The sequence below is a fragment of the Diadema antillarum genome, unplaced genomic scaffold, assembly GCF_040938485.1.
Source record: "Diadema antillarum isolate AM-2024a unplaced genomic scaffold, OU_Dant_1.0 scf00000101, whole genome shotgun sequence".
In the NCBI taxonomy this organism is placed as follows: Eukaryota; Metazoa; Echinodermata; class Echinoidea; order Diadematoida; family Diadematidae; genus Diadema; species Diadema antillarum.
In genome coordinates, this window is record NW_027270990.1 from 1438611 (window position 1) to 1455440 (window position 16830).

The 16830-nt window shown below is 38.6% G+C and overlaps 1 protein-coding gene across 1 annotated transcript; it reads right to left on the reverse strand.

Annotated features, from left to right (window-relative positions):
- Nucleotides 1-1394: 1394 nt before the first annotated feature.
- On the reverse strand, nucleotides 1395-10458 carry LOC139718913 (uncharacterized). Its single transcript, XM_071630362.1, has 3 exons — nucleotides 10342-10458; nucleotides 10030-10090; nucleotides 1395-1698 (listed from the first exon to the last, which is right to left on the reverse strand). Exons 2-3 carry the CDS (start codon nucleotides 10074-10076, stop codon nucleotides 1395-1397), a joined length of 351 nt encoding a protein of 116 aa, XP_071486463.1. The 5' UTR covers nucleotides 10077-10090; nucleotides 10342-10458.
- Nucleotides 10459-16830: the final 6372 nt, after the last annotated feature.

Genomic DNA, 16830 nt, shown 5'->3' on the forward strand with positions numbered 1-16830 from the left:
AACCCCACATGCGCTCCATACAAGCCATACAATCCGTTGCAAGAGTCACTCTCCACATCTCCACAGATCCATAGCTCCACAGCTTATACATAATTCATACAATGTTAACATAAATGCATATTAATACATATTCATGAAATCCACTCATTAATATTCATATGCTAGGTCATCTTGGAGCTCTACAATTCACTACTGATAATGCTTAATTCGTTATACGTTGCTGTCATACGCATTTGCATAATACCGTAATAATTGTATGGTATAACGTGCAAAAATACACGACTCCATAACATACATTAAACACTAGCCATACAATCCGTTGCAAGAGTTACTCTCCACAGCTCTTCAGCTCATACATAATTTATATAGGGCCTATATTTACATAAATACATGTAAGTACATATTCATGAATTCAGCTCATTAATATTAACGAGCTGTGGAGCTCCACAACTCCACGAGGTGCATCCAGGTACATGTATACTACTTGTGTATTATATAATATATGTATACATAATCTTCATTACCTCCATGACCTCGTTGGGAGCACGATGACGGCCACCGTGGGTTTCACGTCTTTCTTTGCTGTGGAGTAATTGTCAGGCAGTAGGGGTCGCTGCTACACACACATACACACACACACACACACAAGACCATACACACATGTTATATATAATTATATATGATATAGTTTATATTACTTGTCATATCTCACAATAATGATTTAATATACTGTGTGCGTAACAGTATGTGCAGTGTGTGTCTATGTGCAAAATGGATAAATGTACGTATGATGAGGATGATGATGATCCACATCATTAGTATAGCGCCATATAAAAATCTGTTATAGAAACGTCATGAAAAGGCGCAGTGTGTGTGTATGTGTGTTAAAGACTAAAACAAATACTGGCATAATAGACCCGGATCAGCGATTGGAGAGACAAGTCAGGCCAAACAAGTTTCAAGTTCAAGGTCTGTTTATTTCCATGTAATACACCCGTTTTCTCTCAAGGTCCAGCTGAATGAATACAGTGCCTGCCATTCAAATAGCAAAACCAGGTCCTGTGGGTTTCATTTAGAAGCCCATACAGGGGCAGTCTGTATCAAGCATTCATGGAGTGAAGATGTGTCTTGTCTATATAGCCAGCCTCTTTAACAGTATATCTATATCAGGCCTATACTTAGTGCTACGCAACGATTGATGATTTGGAAGCAACAATGGACTCAAACAAATAAAATTAAGCATTTTGATTTTATCTTATAATCAAAACCGACATAATGAGATTCATCGTAACTATTGATAGACATTTTGTCTGAAAAAAAATGCGTTGGAAAGCCTTATGGGATAGTAGTTCCTTGGCGAGGGTTACTATGGGTGGAAAAGCCCAATATTAGGATTAGTCCCTGGTCACCGCTCGAAGTCCGGCAGCTCCAGCCCCTGCTGCAGCGGCTGTACTGGCGGAGACAGCCCCGACAGCTCCAGCCGACTGACAGGCAGCAACCACCCCGCCTGCAGCCATGGAAGCCACCCCTCCCCCGTTAACCATGGCCGCTGCGGACATCATGCTAGCAGCAGTAGATCCAGCGGCGATACCTGAACCTGTAAAGCCGACTGCACCTAAAGCTACCGGCCCTCCAAGAAGCACAGCACCACCGACCGCAGCGCCGAACATAATGTCAGAGAACTCGAGGGCGTTATTCCTGAGGGAAATGAATGCAGAGAAAATATCAAAAGCAAACGTACGTTAAATTGATCAATATGAAAATATTAACAAACCCGGGAGGGGGAAAATTATACACAAGTTTGGATGACTCTTTCAAAAAGACATTTTTCAAAGTTCGGATCAAATGAAGCATACACCCTCACAAATTCGCAAAATAATGCACACGGTCACGGCTTCCAGGCCTCTTCTCTATTGAAATACATTTAAAAAAATTAAACTAGAAAAGCACTCTTAGAGCCCAAAGCGTCTGCTAAGCAGCTCACATCCTCCCACATTGTGATTTGCATCCTATATGAAAGTCCTTCATTCATACTAATCCTCACTATTATTATCATTATTATTATCATTATTATCATTATTATCATTATCATTATTACTATTGTAATCATTGTCGTCATCATCATTATTATTATCATTATTAGCTTCCTTGACGATCAAGAGATACCCTCACGGCCAACGGGCTATCGCTGCCTCAGTCGTACATGTAACTTCTCTCGAAATTCTGGCCAACTACAGCTCAATAGCACTGAGGGTAGCAAAAGCAAGCGCGTCATCTTGTGCTCATGATTGACCAATATCAATCAAGAAAGAAGAAAAACGTATAACGACGTAAATAAGCCAGCTCACAGGTAGCACCAGTCTGCATGCAATAACCTCTTGAACCACACATGGAATATAGAGTCTATCTGAAGAGCAGTTGAGCACAGCCAAGCAGAAAGTGGTAATTTACATGCAAGTGCTGCATGAATGTCTTTTGTTGATTTGGTTGAAAAGAATACACATTCACCTGTACATTCCAAATATGCACCTGGTTCATATAAATTAATATTTATAACATAGTCTTCATAAAGACGTTCCATTTTTTTTAATATCTCAGTAACACTCCATTCAAGAGAAAAACTGCAATGACCTTTATCCGCACATGTTCAGATTGTACCTGTGAAATGGCTTATTCATACTACTACTACTACTTCTACTACTACTACTACTACTACTACTACTACTACTCCTACAGACTACTCCTACTACCGCTACACTACAAAAAGTCGGGTGTATAAAACACTGAGATTGTCGTAAAATCCCGGTGCTAATTTGTGGTGTTAAATTAACACTTTGGGTGTCACTTCAAAATACAAAACCTTTTTTTTTTCCAGATAGGTAATTGGTCACTGTTCTTCTTGTTGATTTTAAACTTCACCAAGACAAATGATAACTTTCCGATGAAATACTTGATTAAAAAATGAAACAAAAAAAAGTTATGAAAACATTTACACCACAGTAACATAAGTTGATGTGGTCTCCTATTGAACATTTGGCGGTTGTTATACCATTTACATTAACACCAGCAATATTAAATCAACACCATGATTGTATAGTGTTATTGTTGAATTAACACCAGTGCAATGTCAAAAATATCACCAGCTGCAGTGTCAAATTAGCACCACCACGTGCCAGGTGAACACTTTTCATACCATCACAACATATTATTCTCCACACCTGTCGGTGTGGTCCTCTATGGATTGACACTTGAACAGTGTTCGGTTTAACACCCATGGTGTTAAATCCAAACGCTACTCTTTTTGCAGTGTACTAATAATAATAATGATAACAGCAATAATAATGACAATAATAATGATAATAATAATAATAATAATGATTACAATGATAATAATAATAACTAGAAAAGCACTCTCAGAGCTTGCTCTTGCTCTCCCCAAAGAGTTTTTACTCCTCTCCACCACTGGGGTAAAGTTCTTTAGGCTCTTCCATAGAGATCAGTGATTTCCACCCATAGGTATACATGCTGAAAAATCGCCCGATTTCCCAATATAGAAGCCTTTGCTACGTCATAAACCCTCAGCTGCACGGCGCGCCTCGCCCTAGCAGATACTAGAGCACGCACTTTTGTGCGCGCATGCAAACCTCAAATACGCGCAGCCTAAACTCCCAAGTTCATTGACCCTACCTACCAAAATATCAAAAATCCTTCATAAATCTCCAAAAATTCTCGGATCACTACCACAAAGTTAATCGTTTGGTACTCGTGCCATTCTCAACCTTTCTTGCAAGTTTCATCCCAATCCGTTAACTACTTTTTGAGTTATTTTGCACACGGACAAACTAACGAACTAACTAACGCACAAACCAACGGTAACGAAAACATAATAATGGGGGCGCAAGGGATTTTTGGTTCAAAATTTTCCGAAAGCACCAAAATTTGGCACACATGTAGCCAAAACCATACTATTTCGATTTTTGATGGGCGCCAAGAAGGGCGCCCTCTGGGGCGGCCATATTGGCAAAAATCCAACATGGCCGCCATATAGGTTTAAAGGCCACTTGCATTTGAAAACATAAAAGGGTTACAGTCATTTAAAAAGTCAGGTTGAGAGGTTTTCTGGGTCAAGGAATTCGAATCTGAAGTTGTTTTTATGGTCTGAAGTCAATTTTTTTCTTGTAAGGTCATCTTAAGGTCATTTAGGGGTCAATCCATTGTATTCATAACAGTTTATTGAAAAAAATGGCTTGCCCATGGTCAATATTCCAGGAATGCCAGCCTTAGTAATAGAATTGCATTTGTCGACGGCTGATAAAAGGCGTATTTCTTGTGAAGGGCGCCCTCCGGGGCGGCATATTTGCAAAAATCCAATGCGGCCACCTACGTTTCTTCTTCTTCTTCTGATTAAGTCTGCCTCCTTCAATAGACTGAAGATTCTTGCAGACTGGTGCTATTTACATTATAATACAATTTATTTACAGATATTTACAAGCACATAGAAAATTTGACGAAAATACTAGCCACTGTGATCAACCGTTAGACGGTTTCGAAATGATCCCACAGATGGCGCTGAAACAATTTCTGACGACAGGGAATTCCAGTTCCTTACAGTTCTTGGGAAGAACGAATGGAGACCGTTTAAAGGCCAGTATAACAATTAAAAACCTTTAAAGTGTTACAATAATTTGAAAAGTCAGCTTTAGAGGTTTTATGGGTCAAGGAATTCGATTCTGAAGTTGTTTTTATGGTCTGATGTCAACTTTTCCTTATAAGGTCTCCCTAAAGGTCATTTGGGGTCAAACCATTATATTCACAATAGGTAATTTAGAAAATGCCTTGCCTATAGTCAATATAGGAGGAATGCCAGCCCTTCTAATAGAATTGCAGTTGTTGAGGGCTGTGGGAGAGGGAGAGGTGGGCTTTCTCACGAGTAACATCAATATATCTGCTTTCGTGTTAAGATTTCAAACATTAGGTATACACTCATGAAGTATAATAACAACCCCTTTCTGAGAGTAATTAGGGTTAAGGGATCTTACTCAGATCCTTATTTCACAATTAAATTTGAAGACTTGGTAACCTTTCAATTTCATTTTTAATGATTACTTACGGTAATTTTTTTTTCTGCATCATTTCAATTATGGCCTGTTATAATATGGCTACACAAGCTTTTAAGTGAGGTTCTGTCCAAAGCTATGGAATATCATAGTTCATGTCACAATCATTCCATTAATTATTTTTACATTATATCGATAGGCGCTAAGAGGAAATGTCCTCACCGACTGGTCATATTTGCGGAATTCTTATTTGCATTTGCTTTAATGACAGCGAAAAGAGCTAGTTAGAATTATGGGTAATGCCCTTTCAAAAAGTTTTCAAGATTTGATTATAGGATTATTATTTTCATCTTCATCTGCAAGGAATGCAATAAAAACATTTATGAGAAATAGAATTACATTGCTACCTAATATATTAGTTTAGCAATAAGGGGGGGGGGGGTACTCTCTATATTACCAGCGTCCTTGACGTTGTCACTAAAAAGAGAGGTGTTTTGATTTCTCTGTTGCAGTTCAGGGATCCTCAGTTATAATAGATATTCATAATTCAGATTTAAATTCAATGGAATAATAATTATGAAGATCACTCCTAATCTAGATGAAAAAAGATAAAAATCTGTCGTGTATAAGAGAGTTTTTAGTACATCAGGTTGGCATCAATTTGCTATTTTCGAACTTGTGTTAGAAAGTTCGATTCTAAAGTCCTTATAGGAAATGTTATGCGCCTCCACAGCTAAAATTCTATGCCGTTCAGAGAACATGACGGTACTGGTGACGCCATGTAGGGAACAAGCATATAATTTTATATTTCACAGGTGCCACAGTGGACGCAAATTGGTATGATATCACTAGACTTTATAAGTTGTATCTCGTTGGTCTGAAGACTACAGGTTGCAACTCTACTCTCCGCAACATCTCTACGACGCACGTCTCCTGGAGACGAGCCCAATCTCCAGGATTCGCAGGAGAATCGGACATTTTCGATTTTTGCAGAGACTATTTCCGTCTTCCAGCTTGTCTCCGAGACGTCTCTGGGAAGTCTCCATCACTGTGGCCATGTCGTGGGGACTAAATTTGTCTGCAACATCTTCGAGATGTCCCCGCATCTTGTGGAGACCGTAATAACATAATGGCGACGAAAGGGAGAAGTTGCTGAGAAAAGACATCTCTGATAAGTCCCTGCGACTGCAAAAGCCGTGCCAACACCCCCGTGACTTCCAAGCAAATAAGTTGTCCCTTTGTTTGAAGACGTCTTGGACGTCGCCCTAGAAATCGCGTTAGTTGTGACTGCGAAAATATTTCTTCTAGACGCTGGCATTGCGACAATGTCTTCCTCCCGTCAGATAGGCTCTCAATCCCCCCTCCCCCCCCCCCCCCACTTTAAGTTTGCAGCAATATCAAACTACTGACCATGGCTCGTCTGACACCTGCTCTACATTGTGCATTTTCACCTTCATTCATTCATTCATTCATTCATTCATTTCATTATTTTTTTTCCATTTCCATGTTTTCCACCTCCCAATGCATGCCTTGAAACAGCTGTGGTGCAGAAGAATGAAATTTGGTACTGAAGCATTGCGGAGAGTGGCTGATAGTACTAGTAATTGCCATGTACCTGTGCAATCTTTCCTCCAACTCCACTCCCTGAAGTCAGGGATCACATCATGACCCATGCTGTCATGATTCCAGTAGAAACTCACTTGCAGCAGCACTCATCTTCAAAATGTTGATACAGCGTCGCTTGAGCAGATAGGGTGGTTTCTGATGATCTGCTCCCACGTTATGACGAGATGATGCCTACCCTCGTTGACGCTGGCTGCCCCATAAACCTTGTTGCTCATCAGTCCTTGCTGGACATGAGCACGATTATTAAAGTAGTTAATGTGTCAGTGCGTTCTGGTTTGCTGACCCATATTACTTATAGGCATTTTCCATGCCACATCAAAGCAAGTCTGAAGTAATGTCGCATCCTGTCAGTGCCTGATGTTGGGCTCTGGAAGAGAGGTACGCTGTACAGGAAAGAGCTGAAAAGGCCTTTATCTTTTCAATACCACGACCCACCCGTAACTCCCTCAGATCAAAGGGATTAAAAAAAAAGCACACTATATACCGAAATGTGATGTTATGCTCATCCGTGCGATTGTGTTGTTTTCAGAAAATGCTTTCAGAAGACATTATGTCATCCTTTGTAAGGATATCTTTGCGTAGATCGCACCTAAGTTGTTGGAAAGCTGAAGGGTTGTGAGATCACAATTCCTGTTGGATATTTCAGTCTCGAATCAGGTGCTCAGGATGAGTTATCCGTCCCATTTGTTCTTGGATATCTGTGCGCTGATAAATGAGGGCAGTTCTTTATTTTTCAATCTTAATTTTCAGGAAGCCGCTATGCTCTTCCAATCATAATTTGAGATTTGAGTGGTGCCATCACCATCACTTGTCAGAGGACTGCACAGTGTTGCAGCGCAAAAATGTTAAGATTATTTTCTTCAGGATCAGTATCCCATAGAACATCAATTGGTGTTCAGTTTCCCTAGTCATTTGCCCTTTCAGTAAAGAAACGGTTTCGTTTGATAAAACGAGAATAAAAAAAGATAAAAAACCTTCAGCTGAATTGTCTTCACCTACTCTTGTAAGATACTGCCATTAAAGGACTTTAATGATCGAATTTAGTTAACTGCCCCTAGAATACTGGTCTGACCTAGACTGAGGAGCTCGATTCCCTGGAAGCTTCGGCCATTGCTTCCTTCACTGAAGAAGCGGACGCTGTCTTGTCAAGTGAGAGCAGGCATACACCAATTTCACCAGGAGGAGAATCATATCGCTTGCCAGCTGGAAAGTTATATAATTGACCATGAAAGGTGACGAGGTGGCTCAGTCGGTAGCGTATGGCTTGCGGTCTAAAGACTTGTGTTCCAGCGCGGGTTCCGGAATCCCACTTATCTCAAGTCTAGCTTAGCAATGGTGTGTGTTGTCATACCGTCCCCTCTAGTAGAGGCACAACACGTTACACCTCATCAGTTGGATATAAAAAGGGGAAGTCCCTTGTGTGAAAGAATCACAAACCCAGACACATGAAAAGATCCCGAATCGGCATTCCGTTATCGGAAAACTCAAGGTGCGTAAACCGGTAAAGTGGTCCACCCCAAGTATACAACTGACCAGCATACGGGCTATCCAGCTATCTCGTCAGAAGGAAAAACGAAGACAAAATAAGATTAGGCGTGTTTATTACCCTCTTTGCCATTGCACCCTGATTTGGCACCTTGGAATAGGATGGCGGCCGTATTTAAGCATGTATATATATATATAAACAAAGAAAGGAAAAACTGACCAGAAACAATTGATACATAGTGAAAACTTTGAGCAAAGAAAATGAGAAAAGAAAATGAAACCGATGGAAGACAGTTTTCTGTGCTCAAAGATTTCAATGTAATTATATAGTATATATATATACAGGTGTATATATATATATATATCTTAAATATATATTTTTTTCATTTATTTGTCATAATTATTATTGATAATATTGTAGAGGAATGGAACCGCTCTTGGCCCTAATTGACCATTGAAGGAGTATGAAAGAGATGACAAATGGGACAAAATAGGGGTACCAGTGAATTGCAGTTGAATGCTCACATACGCCATTTCGAAAAATGCACAAAATGCCTGATTTGACCCATATTTGATCTTGAAAGTGACCATGAATTGCAGAAATGATATTTAGAATCACATTCTCTGACCCCGTAAAATCTTCCACATGGGATTCATAACATTAATCAACCTGTTCAATTTGTAACTGCAGTTGACCTTTAACCCTGATGGCGGCCATATTGGATTTCACCAATATGACGGCCCCAAGGGTTTTTAGTCTTGGCGCCCATCAAAAATCGAAAGAGTATCGTACAAGGGACCTATGAGCCAAATTTGGTGTTTTTGGAAGAATTTGAACCAAACAACCCATTTTGAGCCCTTAGGCCCCCAACTATAACCTCCTCCCTTGGCGGAGGTAATAAACATAAATACAGTATGGATGTAGACGGTGATCCGGATTAGTATATCAACATTTAGTTACACTCTACTCTTTGAGCCATTTCCAACTTTTCCTGAAATTTTAACCAAATCAGTTGAGTTAATTTTAACAAACAAACCAACCAATGCCCACAAAAATGAAAATGACCTCCTTAGCAAAGGTGTGACTACAGAATTAAAATTGATTAGAATCTATTTATAACAAAATCAATTGTGACCGTGCACCTCAAAACGAACATAAAGTCGCACACACTGATTTTGCGTGAGGACTGAAAATAAGTGAAATGGGTCAACCTAGCCGAACTTGACTTTTTCATATTTTCTGAAAGAGCAGGTCTTCTTTTATATTATGCTAAAATTTGGTATCATAAAACGGGCAGGAAAGTGTGTTTTTTTTAGTAGTTTATCTCGAACATTTTTGGTAGAATAGTGTGATTAGGTGTGTCTTTAGAATCCCTTTTTCATTTCTTAAAAACTTTGTCCACACTCTTCACTTTCAACTCTAATAACTTTTGAAAGGATAGTGCTACTGCTTTGAAAATTGGCATTAATTATGGACAGAATGTGTTAATGAGGCATTCTTAATTTCAGTTTAATCTAATAATCCCTTCATTGTTGTTACTCTCGTGGTTTACTTCCTGTTTTTTGTCCCATTCATCGCACAGCCTGCACGGTTTGGTAAAGTTTAAGCGGTTAAGTAGACACTGTACAATAGAGCCTCTTTTCTCAGTTCACGCTTTTCCTGAGTTTGTGCTTTCTTTCCAATATTTAGATAGGTTAGGAGAGTCCATTTGATTCGAGTTATGTATCGTTTAAAGCTTAAAGTCTGTTCTTTCAGAATATGGTCTTAACTAAAAATTCATGTCTGGCGACTTTTTGTTTGTTTTGAGGTGCAGAGTCACAATTAATCAATTAATCTAACAATCAATCAATACCAACTTACCCTGTGATAAGGAGAAGGAAGATGAATGCTGCAAATTTCTTGTCCATGCTGAATTTCGACACTGCAAATAAAATCCAAGTATAAATGTAGGGCTATAAAAAGGAAATTTCATATTTTCATATTTCGCAATAACAAAAGCCCCTAGCTGACTTTGATATCTCCTCCAGAAGACAGGAAAAATATATATCACCCGAAACATAATGGCAGTAACAAGTCTTACCGTCTGTTTAGACGTACAGGACTAATGATAACAATTCAAATGCCACAATATCACTCTATGTTACTGTTAGATCTATATTTTGGTATACTTACATGATTAAAACAGTTGATGTTGCGTATCGCTTTGAACTGATATATAGATTCTTCTCGCTGCACACAGAGCTCTGACTTGCTTGCGATGGTCTTTACAGTTTGTGCGATAGTCTTTCAAAGAAGCTTGGCATTTAACCAATGAGGTTATGACTTCGTGTCGTAACCTGCAACCACGGAGCTACAACACATTGCAATCTTGCAGTAATGTTCTATAGAGGCCTTAGTTCTAGCAGGGAGGTGGGAAGAGACCAGCCTAGTATGTGACGAAATCCTACGTGCACAGCGTTTCGTGGTACAGTGTACAGACGCCCCCAGGGCTCCGCGAGTATTGTGGAATTCCCATGGATGGGAATTCCCCACTACAAACCCATGATGAAAGCCAGACCCAGTATCAGCAGTGCGCATTGATGGCCACACCATGATCGGTATTGTTGTTTAGAGAACTGATGGTTGTTTGTTTGACTAACGCTTGCCGTGAATATAAAAAGAAAGAAAGAAAGAAGGTGAATCGTACATCATTAGCTAAAGAAAAACATGATGTGCCTACAGCAATATGCATGCTGAGAATGCACTATCGCGATAATGGGAGCTCATTATACTGCTCTACTTTGGCAAAAGGAAGCAAATGACATCGATTACAATTGCTGCAAATGAAGAAAATATGTTTTTGGGTAGGCCCTTCAGCATGGAAATTTGTGATGAGAAATAATGGCGGTATTCGTTGCAAGTCATATGGTGATGCATTTATGACAATTCGAAGAATTTTGATATTCCCATAGAAACCGATTATGATGTAACTTGCTTCCTTTTGCCAAAGTATTATAGATTTGTAGCAAACATGAAAAATCTGGCAAAAGGAATCAAGTGACGATCATTATTGGGGATTCCTTTTGCCAAAGTAATATGGATTTGTAGCAAATATAAAAAAGAACTGGCAAAAGTAAGCAAGTGACAATCATAACATGAGAATGTATATTGCTTCCTTTTGCCAAAGATTATCATGGATTTGTAGCAAACATAAGAAATTGGCAAAAGGAAGCAAGTGACAATCATATCATAAGGATGTCACTTGCTTCCTTTAGCCGAAGTATTTTATATTGTGTGCAAATATAAATAATTTGGCAAAAAGAAGCAAGTGACAATCATATCATGAGGTTGTAAAAGTTGCTTCCTTTTGCCAAAGTATTATAGATTTGTAGCAAACATGTAAAATCTGGCAAAATGAAGCAAGTGACAATCATAATTGGGGATTATCATGAGTATGTTACTTGCTTCCTTTTGCCAAAGTATTATGGATTTGTAGCAAACATAAAGAATTAGCAAAAGGAAGCAAGAGACAATCATATACATGAGAATGTTATTTGCTTCCTTTTGCCAAAATATCATGGATTTGTAGCAAACATAAGAAATTGGCAAAAGGAAGCAAGTGACAATCATATCATAAGGATGTCACTTGCTTCCTTTAGCCGAAGTATATAGATTGTGTGCAAAAATAAATAATTTGGCAAAAAGAAGCAATTGACAATCATATCATGAGGTTGTATAAGTTGCTTCCTTTTGCCAATTTCAGATTTTTAGCAAACATGAAAAATCTGGCAAAAGGAAGCAAGTGACAATCATATCATTAGAATGTAACTTGCTCCCTTTTGCAAAGTATTTTAAGTTGTGTGTGAACATAACTGATTTGGCAAAGGGAAGCAAGTGACAATCATATCATGAGGTTGTTACTTGCTTCCTTTTGCCATTTTTTCAAGCAATTTATTTTGTGCACTTGCTTCCTTTTGCCACCCGAATATCTCAGAAATGGGCCAAAATTATAACTTTTGGGTTTTTCAGTTAAATAGAGCATGCCTCAAATATGCCAAATCAATAAAAAAGTCAATATTCATAAAAAAGTCACTTGCTTCCTTTTGCCAAAGTAGGGCAGTATACCATCAAACATGAAGAAGGGGCGTACTATCAAATACTAAGTAATTATTTTTATGTTTAATCCAATTGGCTATAGGCCTTTATAGCCTACAATAAACAAGCAAAATTATGCGATAAGGTTGTTATTCGTCACATGTTTAGGCCGTAATGGATTATTATGTGGTTATACACCCATGACTATTTCACATGGCACTACTTGTTATTGGGAAAAATATCAAATGCGTTTAAAATCATGAATATATCATTTGTGTGATATACTTTTTCTTTAGATCTAACAAAGACATTTGATTGTACAACATATTATATGCACAGGCCTACATGACAAAAACTAGAATGTTATAAAAAAGAGGAAACTTTAAAATTGGGCAAGAATTATCTATCAAATTGTACACAATTTACAGATATATCACCAACTCCTTCTTCGCAACAACTTGTCCTTTGTGTGTGGTGTCCTTTCGTATTTGTTGATATAGTGTTTACTTTTGTTTCAACCTGTAATAGTAGTCTTCTACTCTGCAAATGTATATCTCTCCTCTGACCAATGCTGACTATAATAAGCCAGTTCGAAGTTTTGAAAGTTTCGGGCATGAGCAGAAAAAGGTCATTCGTACCAACAGGCATGCTGATTTTGAAATTCGCTGGGATAAGCATCTGCATGTGTTGTAGTGATTATTCATGTAATCCTTAGAAATACTGCTTGCCAGCGCATCCACCCGAGAGCAAAAGTGGTATATTTGGCAATATCAATAGAAAGAGGCTATTGATATATTCAATGCAAAATAATGAAATGGATGCTTTCTCAGGTGTTAATTTGACGGATCATTCTGATCATCTGGTCTTCGCAAGTTAATTTTTTGTTTGAACAGGATTGATGGATCTCATGAATTGTTACATGAAGCTTATGCATTATGTCGCTCTGAAAACTAGTGAAGTGCCCCTAACCGACTGAGAGAGAGAGAGAGAGAGAGAGAAAAAAAAAAGGGTCATTCGTACCATTGTGCCCATGAGCTAACTCCGAACTGGCTTTTATCTTGCATCATTACAATGAATCAGCCTGAATGATGCATGGGTCTCATGATAATCTCTTTTCCTGATTATTTTTTTTCTCCTCTCATTTTCTCTCTTTCATGATTTCCCAGCAAATGTAATGGGCAAATAATGTGTAAAGATGAATTTGTGTATTCCTTAATTGTAGCATGCGATGTTGTAGGAAATGAATCACATTGGACTTGACTTGAACTATGTAAATCCATATCAGTTCAGTAGACCGTATACGCAAGACGCAAGACTCCGCAGAACAGGAGTATAGGTCTGCGCGTGGCTTCGGCCAGACATACCCATCACGTGAATAATAATTTTTTTTTTAATAATCTCCTTCTTTGTGGCTGCACCTTGTAGGGAACATGTAAAGACCTCATAAGGGAGACACAATTTTCGGCAACCGGAGAGGAAAGTATAGAACGGTGTGTAATCTTTATACCGGAGCCTCGAAATTTTGGACATCGGACATCGTCGACATGCATAAGACGTGATCGAGTGAGATCAAGGAAGTACAAGGTGTACACGAATGTAGACACCTTCTTAGTGAAATCAATCAAGAAGGTAGACAAGGCGAGCAGTATCTCTCTGACTTTTGGATAGAGCTCTTATAGTTTAGGCCTAACCTCCGTGGTTAGATTTAGCACCCAAAATTTGTTGAACCACCAATATTCAGAAATGTGAAATCCACCATTTTGAGTGCTAAATGTAAGATTTTAAAAGAAAATGTTAGAGGAATGACAACATTCAAAATTTTGATTTACGTACACGTGTATATATAGCCTATAAGCAGTGAGGGAACTGGCAGAACAATAAAAGCACATTATACTGCCATACATGCTGACACGTTGACTTGAAACTGCGAATACATCTGCTACTTTAAATCGATGGTAGGAGAGTTGATATAATAAGCCAGTTCGGAGTTCCACTTTGCGCATGAGCAGAAACAAGGTCATTCGGACCAACAAGCACGTTGGTTTTTAAATTTACTGGGATAAGCATCTGTCATGTAATGATTATTCATGTAATCCTTATAAATGCCGCTTGCCAGCGCATCCGCCTGACAGCAAAAGTGGTATTTGGCAATATCAATAGAGAGAGATTGTCAATACATCCAATGCAAAATAATGAAATGGATGCTTTCTCAAGTGTGAATTGACAGATCATTCTGCTCATCTGGTCTACGCAAGTTTATTCTTTGTTTGAACGGGATTGATGAATCCCATAAATTGTTACGTAAAGCTTCAATACGCATTATGTCGCTCTGAAAATGAGTGCAGTGCCCCTAACCAACTGAGAAAAAAGAAAGGTCATTCGTACCAATGTGCCCATGAGCTAACTCGAAACTGGCTTATTAACGAATATGAAGGACCAATGAGGGCGATATTTAAAAAAAGATGGAACACAAGAAATGTTATATATAGGTGTTTCAAAAAACATTTCCCACTTTTGATTCTTTATAATTCAAAAACTATATATCAGATAACACTGTCATTGATATGAGTGATAGCTGAATAGTGTACAATTTTGTGGAAGGTGGTTTGAATATGAAAGCACAAATCAGTTTCATGAAATCCATGATTAATTTACACAGTTAGGTTCCAGATTTTGCTCTATAAGAGAGTCCAGAATCTAGACTATGCCTATTTAGATCAGTTGACGATGATGCAATCTCAATAAAAGATATACCAGTATGCGAAATCCACTGGAGTTAAATTCAGGGGGGTGTTAATTGAAATCGTAGAAACTAGCTACAGTGAGTATTGCACCCGAATATGTTTTGTTATATTGCTCAAAAAAACCCAAGAATTGCAACTGATGCTATACGGATAATAAGTCAAATCAAATCAAATCAAATTTGTACGGTGCTGAATTTAACAATTTATACAAAGGTTTGGAGGAGTGAAAACATTTTAAAATGTTGGTTTATGCACCACACTTTTTTAGCGTGTATATAGCTGCACAATTACTCCGACCAAAAAGCATTCCATGTTGACTATTACTATCACTTTGGTTTTTTATCTTTCATTTTCGTTAGATCACGGCATGTGTATTATACTTAGATATAAACTGATTATCAAACATTTGCTGAACTGAATTCAACTCCAGTGGATTTCGCATATATTGTATCTTTTATTAAGATTGTCATCATTGTCCAGGGACCGCGGAACGTTTTTCAGTGTGGGGGGCGGGACCGGGGGGGGGGGGGGGGGGGGGGGTCAAGGTCAAGGCCGAAGGCATTGTTTTCGGGTTGTCCGTCCGTCCGTAATGAATTTGTGAACAGCGTAACTAAAAAACCTTTCGAGGTATCCTAATGAAACTTGGCATGTATGTGTATTAGGGGTGAAGTTGTGCCTATTAACTTTTGGGTGCACATGCTCAAGGTCAAAGGTCAAAAGGTCAAGGTCAAATACGTTAAATTTCATTATTTCCACCATATCTATGCAATGCCTGAAGATATTTTCTTTAAACTTAGTGTATACATGTATTACCCAATTAAAATTCTCTGGTAAAGGTTTGGGGTCATGGGGTCAAAGGTCAAAAGGTCAAGTAAAAATATTACAAGTCCACTTCTTTCTCCGTAACTTGGAAATTGTTCGAGGTCTCTTCATGGAACATATACATGTACTGACTGGCAGTAATTATCTAGAGAATTTAGGGTTCATGGGGTCAAAGGTCAGGGGTCAAAGGTCAAGGGCAACACTTCCCTAAAGTGTACTAACTCTATAGAGGGGACCAATCAATGGGAGGGTGGCAAGATGGTTCGGTGTAATAATGTCAGAGGTAAATATGGCAGAGGTAAAAATGGCAGAGGTAAAAATGTCAGAGGTAAAAATGTCAGAGGTAATAATGTCAGAGGTAATAATGTCAGAGGTAAAAATGTCAGAGGTAAAAATGTCAGAGGTAATAATGTCAGAGGTATGATGGCAGAGGATGGCAGAGGTAAAAATGGCAGAGGTAAAAATGGCAGAGGTAAAAATGGCAGAGGTATAATATGGCAGAGGTAAAAATGGCAGAGGTAAATATGTCAGAGGTAAAAATGCCAGAGATAGAAATGTCAGAGGTAATAATGTCAGAGGTAAATACAATACAATACAATACAATACAATACAATCAGATCATTTATATAGCGCCCTTACACAGTCAATGACTGGTTTCACAGCACTTTACACCAACATTCAGTTACAGATTGGCATAAAAAAGGAAAGTCTTAAGATTCTTCTTGAAGACATCAAGGGATGGGGAAATGCGGACGAACCGAGGTAAATCATTCCACATTCGCGGTGCAGCCGTCACAAAAGCATTGTCCCCCGCTCTACTGATTGGTTTGGGTACATGGAGTAAGGTGCTATCTGCACTTGAACGTAGTCCAGGGCGAGCAGAACAGTACGAAATGATCAGAGATCTAAGATAAGTTGGAGCTTTCCCTTGAAGACACTTGTATACAATTGTTAAGATCTTGAAAGCAATGCGATGTAAATAATTATTAGTAAATAATTATGTCAGTGGTAAAAATGTCAG

Bases quoted from the DNA above. Each gene is read 5' to 3' on its own strand.
- LOC139718913 (XM_071630362.1), bottom strand. From the start codon at position 10,076: ATGGACAAGAAATTTGCAGCATTCATCTTCCTTCTCCTTATCACAGG. The intron at 1,699-10,029 runs GTAAGTTGGTAT...CATTTCCCTCAG, and splicing joins TTCCTTCTCCTTATCACAGG to GAATAACGCCCTCGAGTTCT.